The sequence below is a fragment of the Marmota marmota genome, unplaced genomic scaffold (genome assembly GCF_001458135.2).
Source record: "Marmota marmota marmota unplaced genomic scaffold, marMar, whole genome shotgun sequence".
Classification (NCBI taxonomy): domain Eukaryota; kingdom Metazoa; phylum Chordata; class Mammalia; order Rodentia; family Sciuridae; genus Marmota; species Marmota marmota.
In genome coordinates, this window is record NW_026000241.1 from 7,174,474 (window position 1) to 7,197,049 (window position 22,576).

A 22,576-nucleotide genomic window follows, 5' to 3' on the forward strand; every position below is an offset into this window, starting at 1 on the left:
GCCCGGACCAAGTCCGAGCCCCCCCACCCCGGGGCCCACCCACCGACAACGCCGGGGCCCGGGCCTCACCCCGAGCCCACTGCGCGCGGAACCGCCCCCGCCGCCGCCTCAGGCTCCTCACCCGCCGCCGCGCGAGGCGGGGACATGCAAATGAGCCAACGGTCTCCGCAGCGCCGCGCCGCGCAGGCGCAGGGTGCTGTCGAGTCCTTGAGCGCAGGCGCAGGCCGCCGCTGGCGAGCCTTTCTGCGCAGGCGCGCTGCTCGCTTTTTTTAGAGCCTGGTGGGGGTGGCGACTACGTTGAGCGTTCCGGACAAGTCGACAGACGCTGTGCCGTCACGCACCAGGTGGTCCTTTTTACTTTACCTGCAATCGTGGCCATCCTTAGTTACTCCGGGAGCTGTCTGCCAAGCTAAAGACGGCCTAGGTGAGGCGGCGCCACCGCGCCTGCGCTCGTACGGCGGCCGGAACGGGCCAGAGTTGGTTCCTTCAGTGACAGCTGCGAGCCCCACCCTTGCCCCACGTGGCTTCGAAGACCGGGTGAGCAGCGGCCAAGAACCCTGTTGCGTGCGGACTAGGGAGTGGATGCTGTGGGGTCGGGCTGGTGACTGCGGCAAAGCCCTCAGAACTTGATTTTGGGGAAGGAAGGAATCTTACTGAAGCCGCTAGGGGACCGAATCTGCCTTCCTTTCTTTGCATTTTTTTTTTTTTTAAATTCTTTCAACACCTACGTACTGAGTGCCAGCAACGTGTCGGGCTCCGTCTTAGGCAATAGGGCAAGGAGACTAGAAGGTATAAGCAAATAAATAAATGAATTTTGTCGCTCTAGAGTAGGTAATGCTATGCAAATAATAAAAGAGAATAATGGGATAGGAGAGGGGGGCTGTTTTAACCGGAGTGGTTTTGAAGTGTGTCCCTAGGGTAGCTGGAAGGATGAAAATCAGGCAGGGAAATGCAGTTTGGAAAAGTATACATAGAGAAACTGCTCGTAAGGAGACTGGGGTTTTTTGTTGTTGTTGTTGTTTCTAAGTGGCATGGGAAGCCATTGCAGGGTTTTGAGCAAATGAATGAGGTAATATTTGTGTGCTTTGAAGGTCCTCTCTGGATTCTGTGTGGAGAGTAGAGGGGGAGGGTGTGGCAGGAAGGAGATAGACCACTCATGAGGGTTCCATCCCCATCGCTTGCGTGCACATGTATTTTATCAATGTTAGATTTCTCATGTTAAATTCATATGTGCTGTAATTGCATAAGAGGTCTTTACTGCGGAGGTCATACTGGTCTTTAGAAGGAAAGAGGTCCTGATGTTTGGAACATATTCAGATAGTAGCTGTGTGCACATGCACACACACACTCACAGGTTAACGATTGATGAAGCTAGGTGAAGGATATAAGGTGTTCCTTGCAACTTTACTGTAGGGAGATCTATTTTAAATGGAAACTTGATACCAGTTTGAGAATGGAAACAGTATTATTATAATAAACAAGGCAGATAAATTAAAACAATTAAAATGAAGAAAGTTATTAAACTCTGTTAAGATTCTGGAACTGAGACCTGTCCTCCCTTAATTACTTAATTACAAAGGGTATGGCAGGAGTTAATGACCCAGTTGTGCCTGTGAAGACATCATTGTCTTTGTGGAAGCCAGGTGTGCCTGCTACCAAGCATTGCAAAGGGAATTGCTAGTGTGGGCCTCAGGCACTCTAGGAAAATTCTCTACTACTGAGCTATCTCTCTGCCCCTCCCTATTTTTATTAAAATGAATTGACATTGAATAGAATTACACATACGGTTCCTCAGCCACACTACTAACTGCTCCATAGCACCACCCACTCCCAAACCTGTGGTTGGTGGCTACCTTACTGGACCACACAAATATAGAATATTCCATCATTACACAAAGTTCCATTGGACAGATAGTTACATTGAAGTTTGGGACCAATGATTTCACAGGTGAATTTTGCTCTTTGCCAGGAAACAGATATTGTTTTTTCTTTTGAGGAAGTGAGATCAAGCCATAGACTCACTTCCTGTCCAGCCCTTGTCAGGGTCCATCCTCACTGGTTTTGTACCTGATGGTTTTGCCAGCCTGTAGGGAGCATTCTCTAGATTTGTCCTGGCTTGGCTGATCAGCTGGGATCGGAAGCAGAACTTTTCCTCATCCTTCCTTTTTAACCTGGGACCCCCTTGTATAAGACAGGCAGAATAAACACTAGATCCTTTTATTTGTGTATTTTTGTGGGGATCTGACCCGGGGCCTTGTGCATGCCTGTACTGTACCATTGAGCAACACTACCAACCCTGGATTTTTTTTTTTTTTTAAGAGTTTGCTTGTCTCATCTTTAGCTAATAGGTGCCTCTTAGGATTTGCTTCCTTCCTTGCTTTCTGATCTTACCAGATGCCCTAGCTCCTAAGATCTATGTCCTGCCAAAACATGGAATTAGCCATTCTTCCAGGGGCCCTGGATTCTATTCTATGGGAAATGGTATTTAGAGACCATAGTTGGTGTTAAGGATGCTCAATGCTACTATGATATCATTTCCTTTAGGCATTTTCTGTTCTTATCATTAGAACATTAGAGGTTTGTTTGCTTAAAAGAAAATATATCAAGAGTTCATATTGAAAATTTCAGTTCAGGGGCTGGGATGTGGCTCAAGCCGTATCGCGCTCGCCTGGCGTGCGTGGGGCCTGGGTTCGATCCTCAGCACCACATACAAACAAAGATGTTGTGTCCGCCGAAAACTAATAAATAAGTATTAAAAAAAAAAAAAAGAAAATTTCAGTTCAAGCAAGCACAGTAGTGCACACCTGTCATCCCAGGTACTCAAGAAGCTAAAGGCAGGAGTATTGCAAGTTCCAGGCCAACCTGAGCAACAGAACCAAACTCTATTTCAAACTAAAATTTAGAAGAGTGCTGGATATATAGCTCAGTGGTAGAGGGCTTGCCTCACATGTGCCATTCCTGGGTTTAATACCCAGTACCACATACAAAACAAGGGGAAGAGATCTGAGATCCTCCCCCAACTTTATAGAGGTTCAGTATAGAGATATACATTGTGTTATATATAAGTATATTGTGTATATTTGTTGTACATCGTCAGAATTACATATGTATACATTGTGAAATATTCATCACAGTCATGCTAATTAACATAAAGATCTTTTGTGGGGGCTGGGGTTGTGGCTCAGTGGTAGAGTGCTTGCCTAGCATATGTGAGGCATTGGGTTTGAGCCTCAGCACCACATACAAAATAAATAAAAAATAAAGGTATTGTGTCCATCTACAATAGAAAAAAAATTTAAATAAAAAGAAGTTTTAAAAAAAGATCTTTTGTGTATGATGGGGTCAGAACTCTTAAGATCTGCCCTGTGTGAAGCACTGGGTTCCATCTGTAGTACTGCCAGAGGAAAAACAAAAGCAAAAAACAACATAAAACCCTCGACTCCTAGCAAATTTCAAGTATGCAATATACAGTATTGTTAATTAGATGGAGTTATGAGGTTTTACTTATTTCAGCCTATGATCTTACAATCTTTTTTCCTTTGTTTGCAGTACTGGGAATGGAACCCAGAGTCTAGTATGCTAGGCAAGAACTCTACCACCAAGCTTCAACTACAGTTCTTTTTATTTTATTTTGAAACAGGATCTCACTAAGTTGCCCAGGCTGGCTAGATCCTCTGCTTTAGCAGGATCCTGAGAGTTGGGGTGCCAGGTATACCTGCTACCATATCTGGCTCATTGAGATTTTTTGTTTTTTGCAGTGCTGGGCCTAGAACCCAGTCCTTGCATATTCTTGGCAAGAAGTCTACCACTAAGCCTCATCCCCAGCCCAGATTAGTTGGCATAATTTCATTCTTGGTTTTTAGGGATTGCTTTTATTTTTATTTTGGTTTATTTCATTTTCTAGTCATATAAAGGATTTATATGGCTTCCAAATTCATCCCATTCCAGAAGATACACTCAGAGTGAATAATCCAGCTTCTGTTCCTTTCCCTTCCCTACCAGGTAACTATTTTTATTAGTTTCTTCTTTAGCCCTCCTTTTTATGTTATTATTATTCATTGTTATTTTTAAATTTTATATAACAGGTTGAGCATCCCTAATCTGCGTTCTGAAATTCTCCAAATTTTTAAACTTTCAGTTCTGTCATGGCCACATTGGAAAATTCCACACCTCATCTCATATAATGGGTTGCAGTCAAAACGGACACACTAAAAATATTGTATAAAATTACCTGCAGGCTGTGACTATGTGTGTAAGGTATATATGATGTATAAAGAATTTTCTGTTTGGATTTGGGTCTCATCCCCAAGATATCTCATAATTTATATGCAAATATTTTAAAATCCCCCAAATTATGTACTACTTAGGTCCCAAGTATTTCAGATAAGGGATAGTCAACCTGTAATATAATGGTATCTTATTGCATAATTATATATAAGATTATGTGTGTAAATATAATAAAGTATGATTATTACGTATTTAGTATTAGAATGACATTTTATACATATAATATATATGTATACACATATATACACATATGTGTATATGTGTCTGTGTGTGTGTGTGTGTGTGTATGTTCATATATATATTTATTTTTTGAATGGCATTAAGGCTTTAACTCAGGGGCTCTCTACTTCTGAGCTATATCCACAGCCTTTTTAAAAATTTTATTATAAGATAGGGCTTCACTAGTTTCTGAGGCTGGCCTTGAAGTTGCAATCCTCCTGCCTCAGCCTCCTTAGTAGCTAGGATGACATATGTGGGCCACTGTGCCCTGCTCTCTTTTGCGTTTTTCAAAGCTCTTTGGAAATTGCGATGTTCCCTTTACCCATGATCTAGTGATAAGAATTTTTCCAGGGTTGATCCCAAGGCTAGGTGCTCCCCCAAAGTGGTGTTTTGCCTGCTCTCTCTTGACAAGCTTTCCTCTTGACTTTGCTCAGCAGACAGAGATGACCTCCAAGCGCATCACCCAGGAGACCTTTGATGCAGCTGTGCAGGAGAACATCGAGGAGTTTGAGATGGGGCCAGAGGAAGCAGTGAAGGAGGCCATGGAGCAGTTTGAATCACAAGGTTAGGGCATTATGGCTTGGTCCACGGCTCTTAAACACAAGAGTGTTGGGATCCCGCCTGGACTGCCATAACCCCATCATGCCTGGCAGAGAAACTGGTGCCCCAGTTAGGCCAGGCCCTCTGGTCCTGCCGTGATCATGTCTACCCTCTCTTTTCTTCCATCTCACTGAGTCATTTATGAGGCTGGATCCTCTTTGTGGATCTCATTTTCACTGTCACTTCCCTGAAATGGCTTTCCCTAACCTGGCCCTGGTAAGCAGGGCTACCTGCCCCACTGCACCCCCACTTGGGCTCAGAGTGGAAGAAGGTGATGGCAGTCATCAGCTGTGGAAATAGTGTGCCCAAACCAAGCCTTAGAGGAGAGTATTTATTAAGGGACCATTTGTAATGGTGTAGGCAGGGTTTAGAGCCCATGACAGCCAGGGCAGGACCCTTGATGGTCACAGCAGGGAGTAGGGGCTCTGGGCAGGAGTCTTCTGATAAGCACCAGGTCTTTGGGTAGAGGCAGGGCAGATTGCTAGAAATGAACACCACTGACCATTCCCTTCCTCCTGCCCCCAGTCTTGACTCTAGCTCCCACTGGACAGGCTCATTGAAGAGCCAGATGGCACTGAGCATGGCTCTGGGCTCAATCCCCACTATCCCCAGCCAAAAGCCAGTGGGCAAGGGATCTAGGCTCCAGTCTCAAAGGTCAGCCTCTTGGGCACAGAGTAAAGTATAGACAATGGACAGGGGCTGGCAGGGTGACTGGAAGTGTCTGACCCAGTGAATGCTTCCTGTAGGGGCAGCACAAGGCCAGGGAGAATGGGATCTCTGAGAGAAATGGCTGAGGGATCCCCTGTCCTCTCCCAGGCAGGAAGTGCCATCTCACTGCAAAGAGATGGCAGTGGTGATATGGCCCCACTTGGCCATGGCCTGGCTACCACTCTGCTCCCTTTGGCTGACCTGGGGAGGAGTCGAGCAGAAAGGAGCACTGGGAAGACCTCTGAAAGACCTCCTGAAGGTGTATCTCAGCAGAAGGGACATGAGGTGTGACTTCCACTGGTAGGCCAGAGGATGACAGTTGTCACTTCTTTTTTTCAATGTTCCTATCTTCCTCTTTACAGGGGTTGATCTGAGCAACATTGTAAAGAGTGTGCCTAAAGTCTCTGCAGATGGACCCCAGGAGCCCACACATGATATCTTACAGGTAGGAGCATGGAGCCCATGTGAGAGGTCCCTTTTCACTTTGGAATAATCTTGGTGGATAGCTCTTCCCTTTCCACATGGCAGAAGGCAGGCTCTGAAGGTCAGTGACCTGCCTGGTGTGCATTGGCCAGCTTGAGTTTGCAGCCACATCTCTCCCTGAGTCCCAGTCTGAGTGCAGCACAGCCTTTGGGGGGCTGCTGAGCTCCATATGGAGCCCATGATCTGAGGTCAGAATCCACAGCATGCTCTTGGTTGTCCCTGGTTCAAGGAGCCTGGGGTTGAGGGTGGCATAGGACAGCATTTCTGGCCTCCCAGAGAGAGAGAAAATTGCAAGAGGAGGATGTAAGGCAGTAGAACACCAACCATTTATTAGCACTTTACAGCCAGTCTATTAAACATTTAAACTCACTTGTTGAAGCTGGGCATGGTGGCATAGGCCTGTAAACCCAGTGACTCAGGAGGCTGAGGCAGGAGGATTGCAAATTCAAGGCTAGTCTAGGCAACATGGTGAGACCAAGTATCCAAAAAAAAAGAGCAAGTTGGAGGAGACACCTTGGGTGCAAACCCAACTCTGCATAAGGGCAATGTGTCCTTACATAAGGATCCTTCTGGCACCAACCTTGCAGAGGTCTTGTGAAAATGGCCTCCTTGTTGTCCCCACCACCATCCCCCTTTGCTAGTAAGGTTGAATTTTATTTGTTTTTTATTTTATTTTTGTGGTGCTGGGGATTCAACCCAGGGCCTTGTGCATGCGAGGCTAGCAGTCTACCAACTGAGGTATATCCACTGCCCCTTATTTTTATTTTTTTGCAATGCTGGGAATGGCACCCAAAACCTTACAGTAGGCAAAAGCTCTACCACTGAGCTACACCATCAGCTCCTAACTTTTTTTTTTTTTTGTACTGGGGGTTGAACTCTGGTGCCTTACCACCAAGCTACATCCCCAGCCCTTTTAAATTTTTTTGTTCTGAGACAAGATCTCACTAAGTCACTGAGGGTCTCATTGAGTTGCTGAGGCTGGCCTCAAACTTGAGATCCTCCTGCCTCTGCCTCCCAAGCTGCTGTGATTACAGGCACGTACCACCACACCCAGGTTCCCAGACTCGTTTTTTTTTTTTTAATATTTATTTTCGGTTTTAGGTGGGCACAATATCTTTTTTTTACATTAATGTGATGCTGAGGATTGAACCCAGGGCCTTGCACGTTCTAGGCGAGCACTCTACCACTGAACCACAACCCCAGCCCCCAGACTCATTTTTTTAAGTATTCTCTTGTGTGATAACATATCCTCAATTTAGGTTCACAGTTAGGGAGGGCTGGCTCATAGGTATCTTTGACCTTTATGAGTGTTAAGATGAAATCAAAGCCCTTTGAGCTGATGGTTTCTGTCCAGTTGCCCTTGCCTGAGCTGGTGCCAATGATCTCATCAGCTCTAAGCACACAGATTCCTCTTGAGCTCATGCTGAGGCATGTCCTGAGATTGTGTTGCTGAATGGCAGCGAGACTGGTCTGCCCTGTTCAAATTGTTTTCTTTCATCATGTTTCCCACATGACTTAGAGCTATATTTGGGTAAATCAACCGTGTATATTTGGCAAGTACTCTGTAAATATTTGGGGACTGAATGAGAGGTACAGCAAAGAGACATCTTGATGGGCAGATCTGATGAAGGTGACTTTCTTCTTTTTCCCTCTAAGGGTGGACCGATGGCAGTTGTGTCAGTTTTGTTTGGCTGGCCTCACTTCTGGGTTCACTTACAGCTTCTCCAAGTCAACCAGGGGTGGGATGTTTAATATGTCCACACACAGGTGTGCAGTTCCTTAGCAGGGACCCTGAGACAGCTGAGGCCTTCCTTCTCACTAAAAAGTATAAGTATGGCCAGGAGTGGTGGCCCCGTGCTTGTAATCCCCCATGCAGAAGTCTGAGGAGGGAAGATTGCAAATTTTGACCCTACATTATTTCCATCTTCTACCCAGATCCTGGAGGAGGGGACCCTGCAGGGATGCAGACACTGTCACCATGGCCCTGGGTTCCCATCTCTGGGCTGAGCTGACACTAGTTTCTTCTTTATCTCCCAGGCCCTGGGTGACCTGCAGAAATCTGTGGCCTCCTCTAGCCCCGAAGAGGTGTCGACCCACCTTACCCGATTCTGTGACCAGTGCAAACAGCACAAAGCCTGCCGCTTCCTGGCGGCCCAGAAAGGAGCCTACCCCATTATCCTGGCTGCCTGGAAGCTGGCTGCTGCAGGAGACCAGAACCTTCTGCTCCAGGCCCTCAACGCCCTGTCAATGCTGACTGATGGCCAGCCTGACCTTCTAGATGCCCAAGGCCTACAGCTGCTGGTGGACACACTGGCCCAGAGTGCTAATGAAGCCAACCTGACCTGCTCTGGGATCCGCTGCGTGCGACATGCCTCTCTAAAGCATGAGCAGAATCGGCAGGGCCTGGTGAAGGCTGGTGTGCTACCCCTGCTGACCAGTGCCATTGCCCAGCATGGCCAGCATGCTGATGTGGTGAGGGAGGCATGCTGGGCCCTCCGCATCATGACCTTTGATGATGACATTCGTGTGCCCTACAGCAACGCCCACAACCATGCCAAGATGATCGTGCAGGAAAACAGAGGCTTGAAGGTGCTCATTGAGGCTGCCAAAGGTAGGAGCCCCAGCTGATGTGATCAGTGACAGTACAGCAGCAGGCAGGCTGTGGCCAGGGTGAGTTGTGCTCAGCATGAGCAAGAGCCTGGATTCAGTCCCTGCACCAAACTAACAAAAAGAAACAAAGAAAGAAAGAGAAAGAATCAGGGTTTCAGACTGCTTCAGGCATGGCTAGGTCCAGGCTTCTCTATTGGCCTAGTCCCACTTACATGGCTACTCTAGTTATAGAAGTGGATCTATGCTTCCTGGTGGCTCCTGGAGAGTTCCAGGCAAGTATTCATTGGCCAGGAGTGGGTCCGTTGCCCATCCCTGGAAATGTTTAGGGAGGTGGCCCACTGTGCCCAGCCACATGGAAGAAGATGAGGAAGAGGAATTCCCTAAAGAGCAGGAGTCGGGGAGTCTTGCCGGCCTTCCCGAGTCAGTCCAAGATGAAAGTTGACATTTTCTTGTTCATATTTGGCTGTAGATTATTGTGCAGGGTGACCAGGGAGCTGGCCATAGGAAGCCATACCCTGACTTTTGGACCCTAAAGCCTCTGTCCTTCACCATGTCCACCACACCTACCAGCAAAGGCCTGACAGAGGTCCAGCACACAGGAGGTGCTGGAAGAATGAGTTCTCCTCTCCTGCCTGCCCTGTGGCTCTGGCTCTGCAGCCAGGCCTGTCTGCCAGGGAGCCAGGCCTGCCTCAGGCCCCTGCACACCTCCAGAGAAGCTGAGAATGGGTCCTGACTACAAGTTGAGCTGCTTTTCTGGGTAGGTTTCATCTTTCCTGTCTGTCTATGGGAGCTTGAATTAGGCTGGCACCGGAGAGGAGGACATGTAGCATATGTATATATGAAGCCTTTCTATTTTTGGTGCTGGGGATGGAACCAGGGCCTCACACATGCTGAGCACATGCTCTGCCACTGAGCTGCACCCCCAATCTCTGAAGTTACTTTGTGTAAAAAATGGGCTCATGTATTGTGAGCTGCAATTCTTAGGACAGGGTAGAGACTTCCAGGCAGCCCCAGGGCCATATTTTTCTCCTCAGATAATCTGGTTTCCCTCTTAAAGCCTTCTCCTGATTGGATGAGGCCCATCCACATGGTCTAGAGTCATCTCAGTTCCTTCCTTAACAGCAATTGGTTGTGGCTGGTGACCACATCCACAGAATACCTGCACATCAGCCTTGGAGGGATCTCTGGGACCCAGACCCAGTAGACACATGCACTGGCCATCCCAGAGCTCTGTATCAATTATTACTATTCTTTTGTGTGTGGTACTGGGAATTGAACCCAGGGGTGCGTAACCACCGAGCCACATCCCCAACCTGTTTTTTATTTTTATTTTAAGACATGGTCTTGCTAAGTTGCTTAGAGCCTTGCTAAGTTGCTAAGGCTGGCTTTGAACATAAGATCCTCTTGCCTCAACCTCCCGAGTCACTGGAGTGACAGGTGTATACTACCACGCCCAGCTCCTCTGTATCAGTTATAAATATTTGCCAGATGGGAAAGACAGTAGAATGAATTGGACATAACTGTTCTATGTTCACATATGAATACACCACCAGTGTAACTCCACATCATGTACAACCACAAGAATGGGAAGTTACACTCCATCTATGTATGATATGTCAAAATACATTCTACTGTCATGTGTCACTAAGTAGAATGAATTTTTTTAAAATAAGAAAATAAATAAATATTTGCTGAGCTTGCTGGCACCTGCCTATTATCCTAGCAGGATTGCTAGTTTGAGGCCAGTTAAGCAACTTTGGGAAACCCTCTCTCAAATAAAAAAGAAGGGCTGGGGAATGTAGCTTGGTGATAGAGTGCCCTGGTTTAGTCCCCAGTGCTGCAGGAAGAAAAATGAGAAACATTTGCACTGTGGGCGCCAGAGCAGGCATCTGCTCCCCACGTTGAACCTCAAACTTCGTCTGGGACACTGGTGTTTTGCCCGTCAACTCAGTCTGTGTGTCCCTCTGTGGTTTTCTGTTGCACTTATTCTGTCATTCCCACCCCAGGATCATAAAAATAGTCTCGGATGTTTTATTTTGGTGCTATTATGGTTTTCTTTTTTTAGTTGAGACCATCAGTTGGTCTGGAATTTATTTAGAGCGCAGGGGTGGAAGGGTGGAGGAGGGACGCTCTCCCCTCTTCTCCATCAGCGACCAGCAGGGGGCAGCGCCAGCCTGAGATGCCCCTTCTGTCTACTCCTGGGGCCTTTCTGGTGCAGGCAGCTATCCTCTGAGGCAGAGGTACTGGGTTCCACTAGTGGATCAAGGGCCTCACCTAGCCGAGGTCCCTTTCCCTCTTCCTAGGGTCTCTCCCAACGCCAACAGTGCATTTTTTGTCTCCCTCCAGGCTTTTCCGACAACCCCAGTGTCCTGAGTGAGTTCTGCAGCACCCTGTCTCGCCTGGCTGTCCGCAATGAGTTCTGTCAGGAAATAGTTGACCTTGGGGGCCTTGGCATCCTGGTGACCCTTCTAGCCAACTGTAATAACCACCAGGTAGGGACCTAGAACCTTGAGGATGTATGGCCCCTGGCTTGGGTTTGATTTATTGTTTCCTGCAACGAAGGCTCCTGCCCCTCTGGGTCCCAGCCAGCAGGATAGGCCACCGTCAGAATAAGTTGGTACTATCTGCCAACCCGGGAACTATGGTACAGTTTTCTTTTTACTGACCCAAGTACAGGAACTAAAGTTGCAGAGCAAAACAAACCTGCACCCCTGCCTTTTTTTATTGGCGGTACTGGGAATGGAACCCAGGGCCTCTCACATACTAGGCAAACGCTCTACCACTGAGCCACAACCCCAGCCCGTGTTTATTTTTTATTTTAAGACAGGGTCTCACTAAGTTGCCCAGGCTGGCATCGGGCTTGTGATCCTCCTGCCTTAGCCTCCCAAGTTACTGAGATTACCTTGCTGTCCTTTTGCACCATTTTATGTTCTGGAAGGAATGGGTGGAAGAGGATGGGGGAATCTGCTCACCAGGGCAGGGCCGGGTCATAGCATGTGGTGCTTGCCTCTGTTACCTACTGTGGGACAGGAAGGGAGTCCTCTACCATCGCTCCATCATTTAGCAGCTGCTTATCAGCCTCTCTCCCTGTGCTTGGCCCAGGTTGCAGCCAGCATGCATCTGTCCAAGGCAGGCTGACAGAAAAGCCCCGGGGGCACCTGGCTGTGACAGCCAGACTTGTTCTGTGTAGTAGCAAAGAGCTCAGTTAGAACTGGCCCCAGCAAAGGAGGGAAGGCATTTTACTTGACAGTCCCAGGATGGAGCCTCGGTTTTCTTTTCCTCTCAACTCTGTCCCAGAAGTTGGCAGTCCCAGTTATTTATTTATTTTTTTTAAATAGTGCTGAGGATGGAACCCAGGGCCCAAGTCACATGTTCACTATCCCTAGAAGGGAGGGGTGATCAAGTAAGCCAGATGTCCTACCTGGACACAAGTAGCCTAAGCCCAGGTGTCTGCCTCTAGAAGCCTCCCTTCCCTTCTCTGTGCCATTAAGGCTACCCACATTCCCCAGGACAGCTACACCCGTCATTCAAACAGACCAACAGCCCCAGGCCCTTCCTCAAGACCCCTCCCACAATGTAGCAACCCAGAGGCTCAGGGCTGGCCCAGCTCAGGAGGACCTGGCTGGGTGCATCCAGGCCTTGCCTTCTGTGCAGGACCTTGTCAAGCAAGTGCTGAGCGCCCTGCGGGCCATCGCGGGCAACGATGATGTGAAGGATGCCATTGTCCGCGCCGGTGGGACAGAGTCCATCGTGGCCGCCATGACCCAGCACCTGGCCAACCCCCAGGTATCCACCTCAGGGGCACGTGGAGTGGGGTTGGCGGCTGGAGGCCCGCTGTTTCCATGTCCACCTGGAGCTCTGCTCTTCCTCACTTCTCAGCAGGGCCATGGCCAGGGGAGGTGAGCAAGGGGCCAGGACTCTGTCTCAGATACTGGCCTGAGTGTCCTGGGGTGAGCACCCGGGCTACCTGAGATCCAGCCAGGCCAGTGCCCTCAGTGGTGGTGGTGACCATGAGGGCTGGTGGGAAGGAGGGAGTCCATCTGCCTTGTCTCCGCCGCCTCTCACCCATGACTGATCCCCACAGGTATGTGAGCAGAGCTGTGCTGCCCTGTGTGTCCTGGCCCTGCGAAAGCCAGAGAACAGCCAGGTCATCATGGAGGCGGGCGGGGCCCTGGCCGCATTGCAGGCCATGAAGGCACACCCACAGGAGGCTGGCGTGCAGGTGACAGGGGTGGATTGGGTGGGGGGCTGGTGGGGGCATGTGAGGGGCAAGCAGGAGGCTGACTTGCAGTGGTATGGGGGCAGAGGCAGGAGATCTGTGTGTAGGTGGACTGGTGTTGGGGGGACAGGAAGCTGGTGGGCAGGCAGTGGTGTGGGGCAGGAGGCCAACATACAGGTGAGAGCAGGCCCTCCCTGCCCATGTCTCCACCACAGCCTGAGCCCACAAGGCCTCTTCCTTTTCATCTTTTTTTTTTTTTTTTTGACTGAGGATTGAACTCAGGGGCACTCACCCACTAAGACACATCCCCAGCCCTTTTGGATGTGTCTTACTAAGTTGCTGAGGCTGGCATTGAACTAACGATCCTCCTGTCTCAGCCTCCTAAGCCACTGGGATTACAGGTGCGTGCCACGCACTCAACCCTTCCTTTCCATCTTCTAACCAATGCTGAACTCTTCTGGGGCATCTTCTCTCCTAACCATGTTTGTTCATTTGTTCTTTTTTTTGTACTGTGGGTGGAACCCTGAGCCTTAATCATGCTACAAAAATGCTCTGCCACTGATTTACATCCTCAGCCTTTTTTATTTCTTGAGACAGAGTCTTGCTAAGTTGCCTAGGCTGGCCTCAAACTTAGGTTCCTTCTGCCTCAGCCTCCTGAGTAGCTGGGGTTACAGCCATGTGCCATCAAGTCTAGCTTCCCTTTGCTCTTTTACATTTACTCTTCTACTTTCTTGAAAATCTCTTTAGGGGGACCTGGGGAGGAGGAGAAGTGGGTAGCACAAAGGGGACTCTGCCTGGGATTTGGGGAGGCTACCAGCCCCTCCTTGGACTGCCAATCTTATTGCTGGCTGTGGGACCCACCGTCTATACCTCATCATCGTTTTCACTCCTTCCTGAACTAGACGCCTCCCTGTGGTCCTGGGCCCCTCCCCACTTCTCCTCTTCCCAGCACAGGGGCCTTAAACACACCAGGCTGGGTGGGGTGCCATGGTGCATACCTGTAACCCCAGCAACTTGGGAGGCTGCGACAGGAGGACTATAAGTTCAAGGCCAGAGTCGGCAATTTAGAGAGGCCCTAAGCAACTTAGTGAGACCCTGTCTCAAAAAAGGGCTGAGGATGTGGTTCAGTGGTAAATGCTCTTGGGTTCAATCCCCAATACCAAAAAATAAAAAATAAAAACCATACCAGGCTGGATGCCACGGGGACTTTGTTCTCACTGATCCCCACTCTGGGGCTCCATCCTCTGGGTTGGCCCATCACCTTGTCTACTCCTTCTCACTCTGACTGGCAGACCCTCCTGCTCCCTGCTTCCCATCTGCTCTTCTGTTAGTGACAGGAGCCCCACCACACTGGGATGCTTTAGGGCAGTCCCTCACACCTACACACAGAAAATGCAGGCTACAGATGCCCACCAAATGAGTAACAATATACAGTTGGCCCTGTTTCTCTGGTTTTTATATTCAGGGATTTAACTGGGGATTGAAAAAGTATTTTTTTAAAATAATCACATCAACTGGGTACAGTGGTACATACCTATAATCTCAGTGACTTGTAGAGGCTGAGGCAAGAGGACCACAAGTTTGAGGCCAGCCTCAGCGACTTCATGAGACCCCTTTTCAAAATAGCTAGAGAGCTAGATAGTGCTGGGTATAGCTCAGTGGTAAAGCACCCTGGGTTCAATCCCTAGTACCCCTCAAAAAACAGAATAACTCTTTACACAGCATATATAATAGGTATCCATCTTTCCCAGAAACTCATAGTGTCTCTCCTCCAGAAACAGGCCTGCATGCTGATCCGCAACCTGGTATCCCGAAGCCAAGCCTTCTCCAAGCCCATCCTGGACTTGGGGGCTGAGGCACTCATTTCACAGGCCCGAGCGGCCCACCGAGATTGTGAGGATGTGGCCAAGGCCGCCCTGCGGGACCTGGGCTGCCGAGTTGAGCTGCAAGAATTGTGGACAGGCCAGAAGGGTAACCTGGCACCATGAACCCAGGCTCAGTCTAGGCTGTGACCTTGGGTGAGTCGAATGACATAGAAATGAGGGGAGATCTGTGTCCCACCACTCTGCCCCCCATATTATATTCCCCTATGGCAAACACTGTCCTCTCTCGGGTGCCAGGTAAAGGCTGCAGGGCTGAGGAAGCATGGACCAGGCAGAAAGCAGCTCCTGGGATCTTGTGTCCCCAGGCCAGCTAGCAGCCACAGTCCTGCCCCTCCCCCATGCCCTTGCCTATCAGAAGTTCCTTCTCAGCGTTTCTTGGGGGCAAAGGGCACATTCTACTGCCCACTGTCCTATCTGAAGTTAGCGCTGTGAACCAGTCTCAGACAGTTCTGGGACTGTTCTCACACCTGCTCTGATAAGTTCCTTCAGAACTCTTCCTCTTTCTTCTCACCTGTCAAGTGGGTCCTGGACACCTCCCTCTGCTGGCTATGGGCGGGGATCAAGGCTCATCTGTCTTGAGGATCTGGCCAGCTGTGGTGCCTGATAATAAAAGACCATTGGAGGGGTTTCTTTTGTAACTCAGCTGAATGTGGGGACTGCAGCACTGATCTCAACAACTTGGAGAGGGAAGGACCTTTGGAGAGGCCGTGAGGTTTTGGGAGCAGCTTGGAATATATGATATTTTGTCACATGTTGTCCTGAATCAGGAAGGTTCCTGAGTCCTTGATCAAGTTCACTTTTATGAGCATGTACTGTTTCTGGGGGGTTACAGAGATCGCCTTCCTACCCTAAACTCAGCTCTGTGGCCTTGAGCAAGTGACATGACTTCTCTAAGCTTCAGAGTTTCTTTTAGTGGGGAGGGGTACTGGGGATTGAACCCAGGGGCAGTTTATCACTGAGCCACATTCCCAGCCCTTTTTATTTTTTCTTTTGAGACAGGGTCTTGCTAAGTTGCTTAGGTTCTCACTAAGTTGCAGAGGCTGGCTTTGAACTTGTGATCCTCTTGTCTCAGCCTCCCAAGTCGCTGAGATTCAGGTGTGTGCCACTGCACCTGGCTGAGCTTCAGTTTTGATCCTCTTAAAATGAGGAGTGGCATGGTGGTACACACCTATAATCCTAGCACCTATAGAGGCCAGGGCTGGAAGATCACAGATTTGATGCCAGCCTGGACTACTTAGACCATGTCTCCAAAAAGACTGGGGGTGGGGCTGGGGTTGTGGCTCAGTGGTAGAGCACTTGCCTGGCACATGTGAGGCACTGGGTTTCATCCTCAGCACCACATACACAAAGTTAAAAAAAAAAAAAAAAGATTGGGGATGTAGCTCATTGCTAGAGCACTTGCATAGTATTTATAAAAGAAATCCTGGGTTCTAACCCTAGCACTGACAAAAAGAAAAAAAAAATGGGAATTGGAGGTGATAGATCCCTTCTGAGGGGTGTTGGAATCCCCGATGCCAATCCATTAATGAGGACACAGTTTTGAGAAGAAGGAAAAAGGGTTATTGCTTTGCCAACAAAGGAGAAACACAGGGGACTCCTGTCCCAAAGGCTGTGATTCTGCCCATCAGCAGGAACAGAGGGGTTTTTATAGAGGTGATTCAGAGAAAATGAGATTAGGGAGGAGAGATAGAAGATCAGGGAGGAGAAGTTTAGGGAAAAGAAGGTTGGGAAAAAGAAAAAAAACATTAGTTTCAAAGCCACAAGGGACATAGTCAAAGCATCAAGGGAACCCCTGTTACAGATTTAGGGTGGGCATGTTTGGGGTTGCTCCCAGGCATTGCCAGCTTTACCCCTGTCACTCCAGGAGGACTGGCAGTGTCATGGTCTTTGGGGTGGGGTGTCTCTGGCAGCCTGTTTCTCCTCTCTGACCCTTGGTTTTCCATCTGTAGGATGGACATTATTGTTGCCCCCAGTGCTCATCCTTCATCCCAGGTGTTTTGGGATCCCCCAAAATATTGTAGACCCTAATTTTCCTGCTCTGAAGCCAGCTTAGAGGTCACACTGAGGTCACCCCAGTAGTTCAATGGAGGTCAGAACAACCTGGGGCTCTCCAGTGGGTGCCACCCCACCTCCTGCCCAGGCCTCTCCCCTCCCCCCCGTCCCCTCTGCCCCTACCCCTCTCATGGCCCTCCAGCTCTCCCAGCCCACCCGCAGCCTTGCCACACCCCTACCCTGCCTGGGCAGGCCTGAATTCCCTCAGTCCGTGACCAGAAGAACCTTGGTTTTCATGGAAACCATTCAATGCAAATAGCTGGAGTAGGGTGGGAGGGGGAAGTCACCCTGGTTCCATCTCCTTGTAGTGTCAAAATCCCCACCCCCAGCACGGAAGAGCCCCAGTCAGCCCAGAGGGGCAGACCTGAGCCTCAGACTGGGTCACTCTGCCCTGTCCCCCTCCCTCAGGGGACTCACCAGGATCTGTGTGAAGGATCTTGTGCCTGCCCTAGGCTACCCTGGCTTGGCTTTTGGAACAGACGTGTGCGACCTTGGACAGTCCTTGGCACTGTTCATCTGTCATGCCCCAGTCTTTCTCCCAGTCTGCCTATGGCTCCCAGGTGCCCCCCAGATAAAACCAAGTAGTCTTTTGTGGCCCACAGGGCAGCCTGACCCAGGCCTGGCCCACTGCCCGCCCTGCCTTCCCACAGCTCCTCACCCTGCGCCACACTCTGCGCCAGCCGCACTGGCCGCCTCAGCCCACGGCCTCTGCAGCTCTCCCTTGACTGGCTCCACCTGCCACCAGGTTTCAGTTCCTATGTTGCCTTTTCAGGGAGACCCCTGTCACATCACCCCATGTGTTCCACCTCTGGCCTCTGACCCTGTCCAAGGTCACCTCCTGTGTAAACCCTTCCCTTTGTCTCACATGGCCCCCTGTTGCTTGCTGCCCGCAGGCTCCCCTCCCCGCTGCGCTCCAGCTTCCTATACATATTTTTGAACTGCACCTGAATAAACTAGAGAAGAACACTGTGTGGTTGGAGGGAAGGCCCTGCCAGCGGCTCCAACGTCCTCCACTGGCTCCTGGCCAGCTTCTTTGGGAGGAGCTGGCTTCACCTTATCAGTCTGTTTCACCTGGGGCCTTAGGAAATGGGAGTCTTCAGCAGTGTGGCTCAGAGCACGTTTGGATAGACACGTTGGGTGAGGTGGCACAAGGGGCTGAAAACCCCATATTCTCCTGGAGTCAGCAGGCCAGTGTCCCCATCCCTGCTCAGCAGCCTTAGACATGTCACCTCTATTCCACGAGTCTCAGCTCCCTATGTGAACACAGGCTGGATCTGTCACTGCATGGTCACAGCCTCCAGTAAGACCTGGTTCAGAGGACCCACCCAGCACACGGCCCTTGCTGTCCCTGTTGACAACATAGAGACATGGGCTGAGGGGGACCTTGCTGCAGGGGTGAGCATATTCGACCACCTCTACTTCTGTGCACTGTGGACAAGTGGCCTGACTTCTCTGAGCCTTGGGAGACTTGAGTGGGACCACCTTGACCTGGGACTGGCCTCACAGCCATCAGTACTATGTTCAGGATGCTTCCCTCCAGCCAGGGAAGGGCCCAGGGTCCTGGGACAGAACATCATTGCCTTCCCGGCCTTTGAGAGGCTTGGAGTGTGAATCCCATTTTCCATATAAGAAGTAGTCTCACCCCCATTCAAAGGGCCATACAAGATTGAGACCCCAGCTTGGCCCTCCTCCGTGCCCCTCCTTTATCAACCTTGCTAAGCTGAACTTGGGCAAATGACTTTCTGGCCTCAGGTGATCCTGGGCCTGGCCCTGATCCACAACTGTCATGTAAGATGATTCCTGGGATCCCTGAAGGTAGAGGAAACTGGGAAGCAGGTAGGCAATGTCTTGCCCAGGGCCATGCAAGCAGAAGATCTGGGATCCTGGGCATCCTAGCTGGACTCCGCTGAGGTGCCTGTGGTGAGGGTGTCATTTGCTGGAGCCAAGGGGCATTGCCTGCCATGGTTGGAGGGTGGCAGGGAGGTTGGCTGTTGCCAGCCTGCCGACAAGGGAACAGAAGCCAGAGCCCAGCTAGTGCCTCTGGCACCATCAGCAGAGGCAGCATGGTGCTGGCTTGCTGCCTGACCCTTGCCTCCGTTGGCACTGTCCCCAAGGGTGCCATGGGACCTTCCAGGAGCTTTGTTACCTCCCTCGCAAGGTCTGGCAGGCTGGGTGCTGAGAGCTGGGGTTCTTCCAACATAGATATCTTCGTTGGTTGGCAACCTACCCCTGTAGCTGGTCCATGTCCATAAAGCACTAGAAAATGACAATGTATCTATCACTAGCATTCAGCCAGCACTTACTGAGCACAAAACCATTGTAAATGTTTTGCTTCCCTTTCATTAATGTTGCACTGGGAAACAGAGGCAGGGAGCTTGAGTCTCTTACTAAAATTCCTGTGACCCGTAAGTAGAAAAGAGCAGAACTGGGTACATAGCTCAGCAGTAGAGCACTTGCCTTACTTGGAAGGCCCTGGGTTCAGTCCCCAGCATGGCAAAAAGATCAGGGATTTGAACCCAGCCCTTGGTTCTTTCACCAAGGAACACTGGCCATGAGAGACTCAGTTTAGTTATCTGCAAAGTGGGTGCCGTCACCTACACCTGGAAGAGAAGGTTGGGAAATGGTGTTGGGGAAGACCCTATCCTAACCCAACTGGGACCTGACACCAGGAGATGTTTAATAAACCTCAGCTTCCTTGTCTTCCCCAGAGGACAGAATGAGGAACAGGGCCTGGAGACTTCAGGAAAGCAAACCACAGGTGGGAGAAGAAGCCCAGGTGGGAAAATCATGGGAACTGTCAGGAGTTACATGGTAGCCTTAGGCCAGTGACGTTCACAGTGTGAACTTCTGAAACATCCTTCCAGTTTGAAACTTTGTGGATCAAGCATTGAGCAAGGGGTTTACATAGCTCTGAAATGTGAACCCTTATTAAGCTCAACCTTGCTTCCTCCCAAGATTCTCTTGTTCTGAACTTGATCTCCACCAAGCCCAGTCTGCACTTGGAGGAAATAAGAGCCAATGTGGTAACCTCTCTGCCCTGAAGATTAAAGGAGTACACTTGGTGATTCAAAGAACAGAGAGGGCTTGGGGGAGGTGTTGCTAGCTAACAGTTGAGAGGACAGGGTAGCAGGTGTCTCCCTAAATTGCTGGCAAGTGCAAAAAAATGCCATGAACCCACTTCACAGACAGAGTGAGGCTCACAGGCCAGACGTGACCTGTTGAGGGTCAAAGGCTTTCACCAGAAGATAGAAGCAAAAGCTGGCTTATAAATTCCCCAAGGAAAGCAATTTCAAAGAGGAAAGATCAAGGTGTAGAAATCAATTTTTTTTTTTCCTCCAGTGCTGCCATGGTTGGAGGGTGGCAGGGAGTTGGCTGTTGCCAGCCTGCTGACAAGGGAACAGAAGACCTGGAGTCTTAGGTATACTAAGCAACCTACAGGCTCAGCACATTTTCCTATTTTTCAAATGAGAAAATCTGAGGCTCACAAGTGTTTGCCCAAGGTTATCCAGTGGACCAGTGACTGGAAGAGGATTCTAACCTAGGTAATTCAGGTCCCCAGTGGCAGTTCTCTGGTATTGTCTTACTCTGTGAAAATCTGCTTTTTGGAAACTCATGTCTAGATCGGATAACTAAAGTGCTGTGCGGTCTTGGACAAGGAGCTTGACCTGTGTTTTGGTTTCTGTCAGTGGTCGCTTCGACATCTTGGGGTTGTGGTTAAGACTGAGTTAGTTCACATCTGTCACATCCTTCCAGTTTGAAACGTTAGGCTTAGCGGGAGGAGGCCCAACAGGGATGTCATTGGATCCCACGGAGGAGAAAGCTTGAACTCAAAAGTCAGGCACTTTCAGGGCTGGGGTTGTGACTCACTGGTAGAGTTATTGCCTAGCATGTATAAGGCCCTGGGTTCAGTCCCCAGCATGGCAAAAAGATCAGGGATTTGAACCCAGCCCTTGGTTCTTTCACCAAGGAACACTGGCCATGAGAGACTCAGTTTAGTTATCTGCAAAGTGGGTGCCGTCACCTACACCTGGAAGAGAAGGTTGGGAAATGGTGTTGGGGAAGACCCTATCCTAACCCAACTGGGACCTGACACCAGGAGATGTTTAATAAACCTCAGCTTCCTTGTCTTCCCCAGAGGACAGAATGAGGAACAGGGCCTGGAGACTTCAGGAAAGCAAACCACAGGTGGGAGAAGAAGCCCAGGTGGGAAAATCATGGGAACTGTCAGGAGTTACATGGTAGCCTTAGGCCAGTGACGTTCACAGTGTGAACTTCTGAAACATCCTTCCAGTTTGAAACTTTGTGGATCAAGCATTGAGCAAGGGGTTTACATAGCTCTGAAATGTGAACCCTTATTAAGCTCAACCTTGCTTCCTCCCAAGATTCTCTTGTTCTGAACTTGATCTCCACCAAGCCCAGTCTGCACTTGGAGGAAATAAGAGCCAATGTGGTAACCTCTCTGCCCTGAAGATTAAAGGAGTACACTTGGTGATTCAAAGAACAGAGAGGGCTTGGGGGAGGTGTTGCTAGCTAACAGTTGAGAGGACAGGGTAGCAGGTGTCTCCCTAAATTGCTGGCAAGTGCAAAAAAATGCCATGAACCCACTTCACAGACAGAGTGAGGCTCACAGGCCAGACGTGACCTGTTGAGGGTCAAAGGCTTTCACCAGAAGATAGAAGCAAAAGCTGGCTTATAANTTTTTTTTTTTTTTTAATTTTTTTTAAAGGCACTTTCAGGAATCACACAGAGCTTTTCAGTAGGACTCTCCTTTTTTCCACGTCTGCACACCACCCCGAGCTGCAAAGGGCGGCTCTGGGTGACCTCCAGCGAGTTTCTGCCCTCTGTGTCATTTGCAGGGGAGGAAAGGGCTGAAGGATTATCCAAGAATCCTTCAGCTTTTAAGGTCCAAGTTCACGGTCAGAGTAGGAGGCCCCACTTTTGCGCTGGGTAGCCAGAGGGCAGACTCTTCGCCGGAGCCTCGGGAGACAGTGCGGGGCGTCCAAAGCCACCTCCCGCAGCAGCACCGCGGGTCAAACTGCACCTTACACTACCCCCCACACACACCCGCGAATCCTTTGGCGCACCGCCCATGGCTGCTACGATTAGCCGCGGGGCCTGCCCGTCTTCGTCTTAGCAGCCAATCACTGTTGCTCTTCAGGCTACTCCCTCCGTCCCTCTCACCTCTGCCCCGCCAGTCGCGCCCGCTTACTTGGAGCCCCGCCCTCGGTGCTCAGTGATTGGTAGTTAGGACTGCTGGTTTTCTGCCAAGACTCCAATCCTCGCCTGCTCAGGGCCCTGCCTCCCAGGACCTCGCACCCTGCAGGAACACTCCGGGGGACCAGAGCCTCTCCCAGTAGCCCTGCCTCTATTCTTCAGCGATTGGCTTCACGGGCTGTCTGTCCGCTTCATGCCCGCCAATTCCTACCGTCTCCAGCGCTGATTAGTCACAGAGCAGCCAATCGAAACCCAGCGTGTACCCCTCCCGTGGCGCGCACTGGGGGTGCGCGAGGCGGGG

The 22,576-nt window shown here is 50.0% G+C and overlaps 2 protein-coding genes and 1 non-coding gene across 34 annotated transcripts in view; 1 reads left to right on the plus strand and 2 right to left on the minus strand.

Moving 5' to 3' along the window:
- Nucleotides 1-489, minus strand: part of Sugp2 (SURP and G-patch domain containing 2) — a 32,802-nt gene extending 32,313 nt beyond the window's left edge. For 13 of the 16 annotated variants that reach the window (XR_007344379.1, XR_007344375.1, XR_007344374.1 and 10 more), the window contains exon 1: nucleotides 364-489. Coding sequence is in view for 7 of the 16 variants with exons in the window: in XM_048795301.1 (XP_048651258.1) it covers nucleotides 364-379 (16 nt within the window). In the remaining 9 variants the exon portion in view is untranslated. The other 3 variants (XM_048795299.1, XM_015489288.2, XM_048795300.1) reach the window with 3 other exon arrangements.
- Nucleotides 218-15,635, plus strand: Armc6 (armadillo repeat containing 6). Of its 17 annotated transcripts, none has more exons than XM_048795307.1 (9): nucleotides 222-344; nucleotides 3,905-4,002; nucleotides 4,941-5,070; nucleotides 6,177-6,259; nucleotides 8,335-8,908; nucleotides 11,254-11,399; nucleotides 12,562-12,693; nucleotides 12,992-13,129; nucleotides 14,902-15,635. In XM_048795307.1, exons 3-9 carry the CDS (start codon nucleotides 4,950-4,952, stop codon nucleotides 15,112-15,114), a joined length of 1,407 nt encoding a protein of 468 aa, XP_048651264.1. In that variant the 5' UTR covers nucleotides 222-344; nucleotides 3,905-4,002; nucleotides 4,941-4,949; the 3' UTR covers nucleotides 15,115-15,635. The 17 variants fall into 17 exon arrangements, with proteins under 17 accessions (XP_048651271.1, XP_048651264.1, XP_048651273.1 ...); XM_048795305.1 differs by having other exon boundaries at nucleotides 275-424; XM_048795317.1 differs by having other exon boundaries at nucleotides 276-537; nucleotides 14,908-15,635.
- On the minus strand, nucleotides 11,633-11,704 carry Trnat-agu. The gene has a single exon. It is a non-coding gene; the product is annotated as a tRNA-Thr (tRNA).
- Nucleotides 15,636-22,576: the final 6,941 nt, after the last annotated feature.

Bases quoted from the DNA above. Each gene is read 5' to 3' on its own strand.
- Armc6 (XM_048795314.1), top strand. From the start codon at position 4,950: ATGACCTCCAAGCGCATCACCCAGGAGACCTTTGATGCAGCTGTGCAG. The intron at 5,071-6,176 runs GTTAGGGCATTA...TCCTCTTTACAG, and splicing joins GGAGCAGTTTGAATCACAAG to GGGTTGATCTGAGCAACATT. The intron at 11,400-12,561 runs GTAGGGACCTAG...CCTTCTGTGCAG, and splicing joins CCAACTGTAATAACCACCAG to GACCTTGTCAAGCAAGTGCT.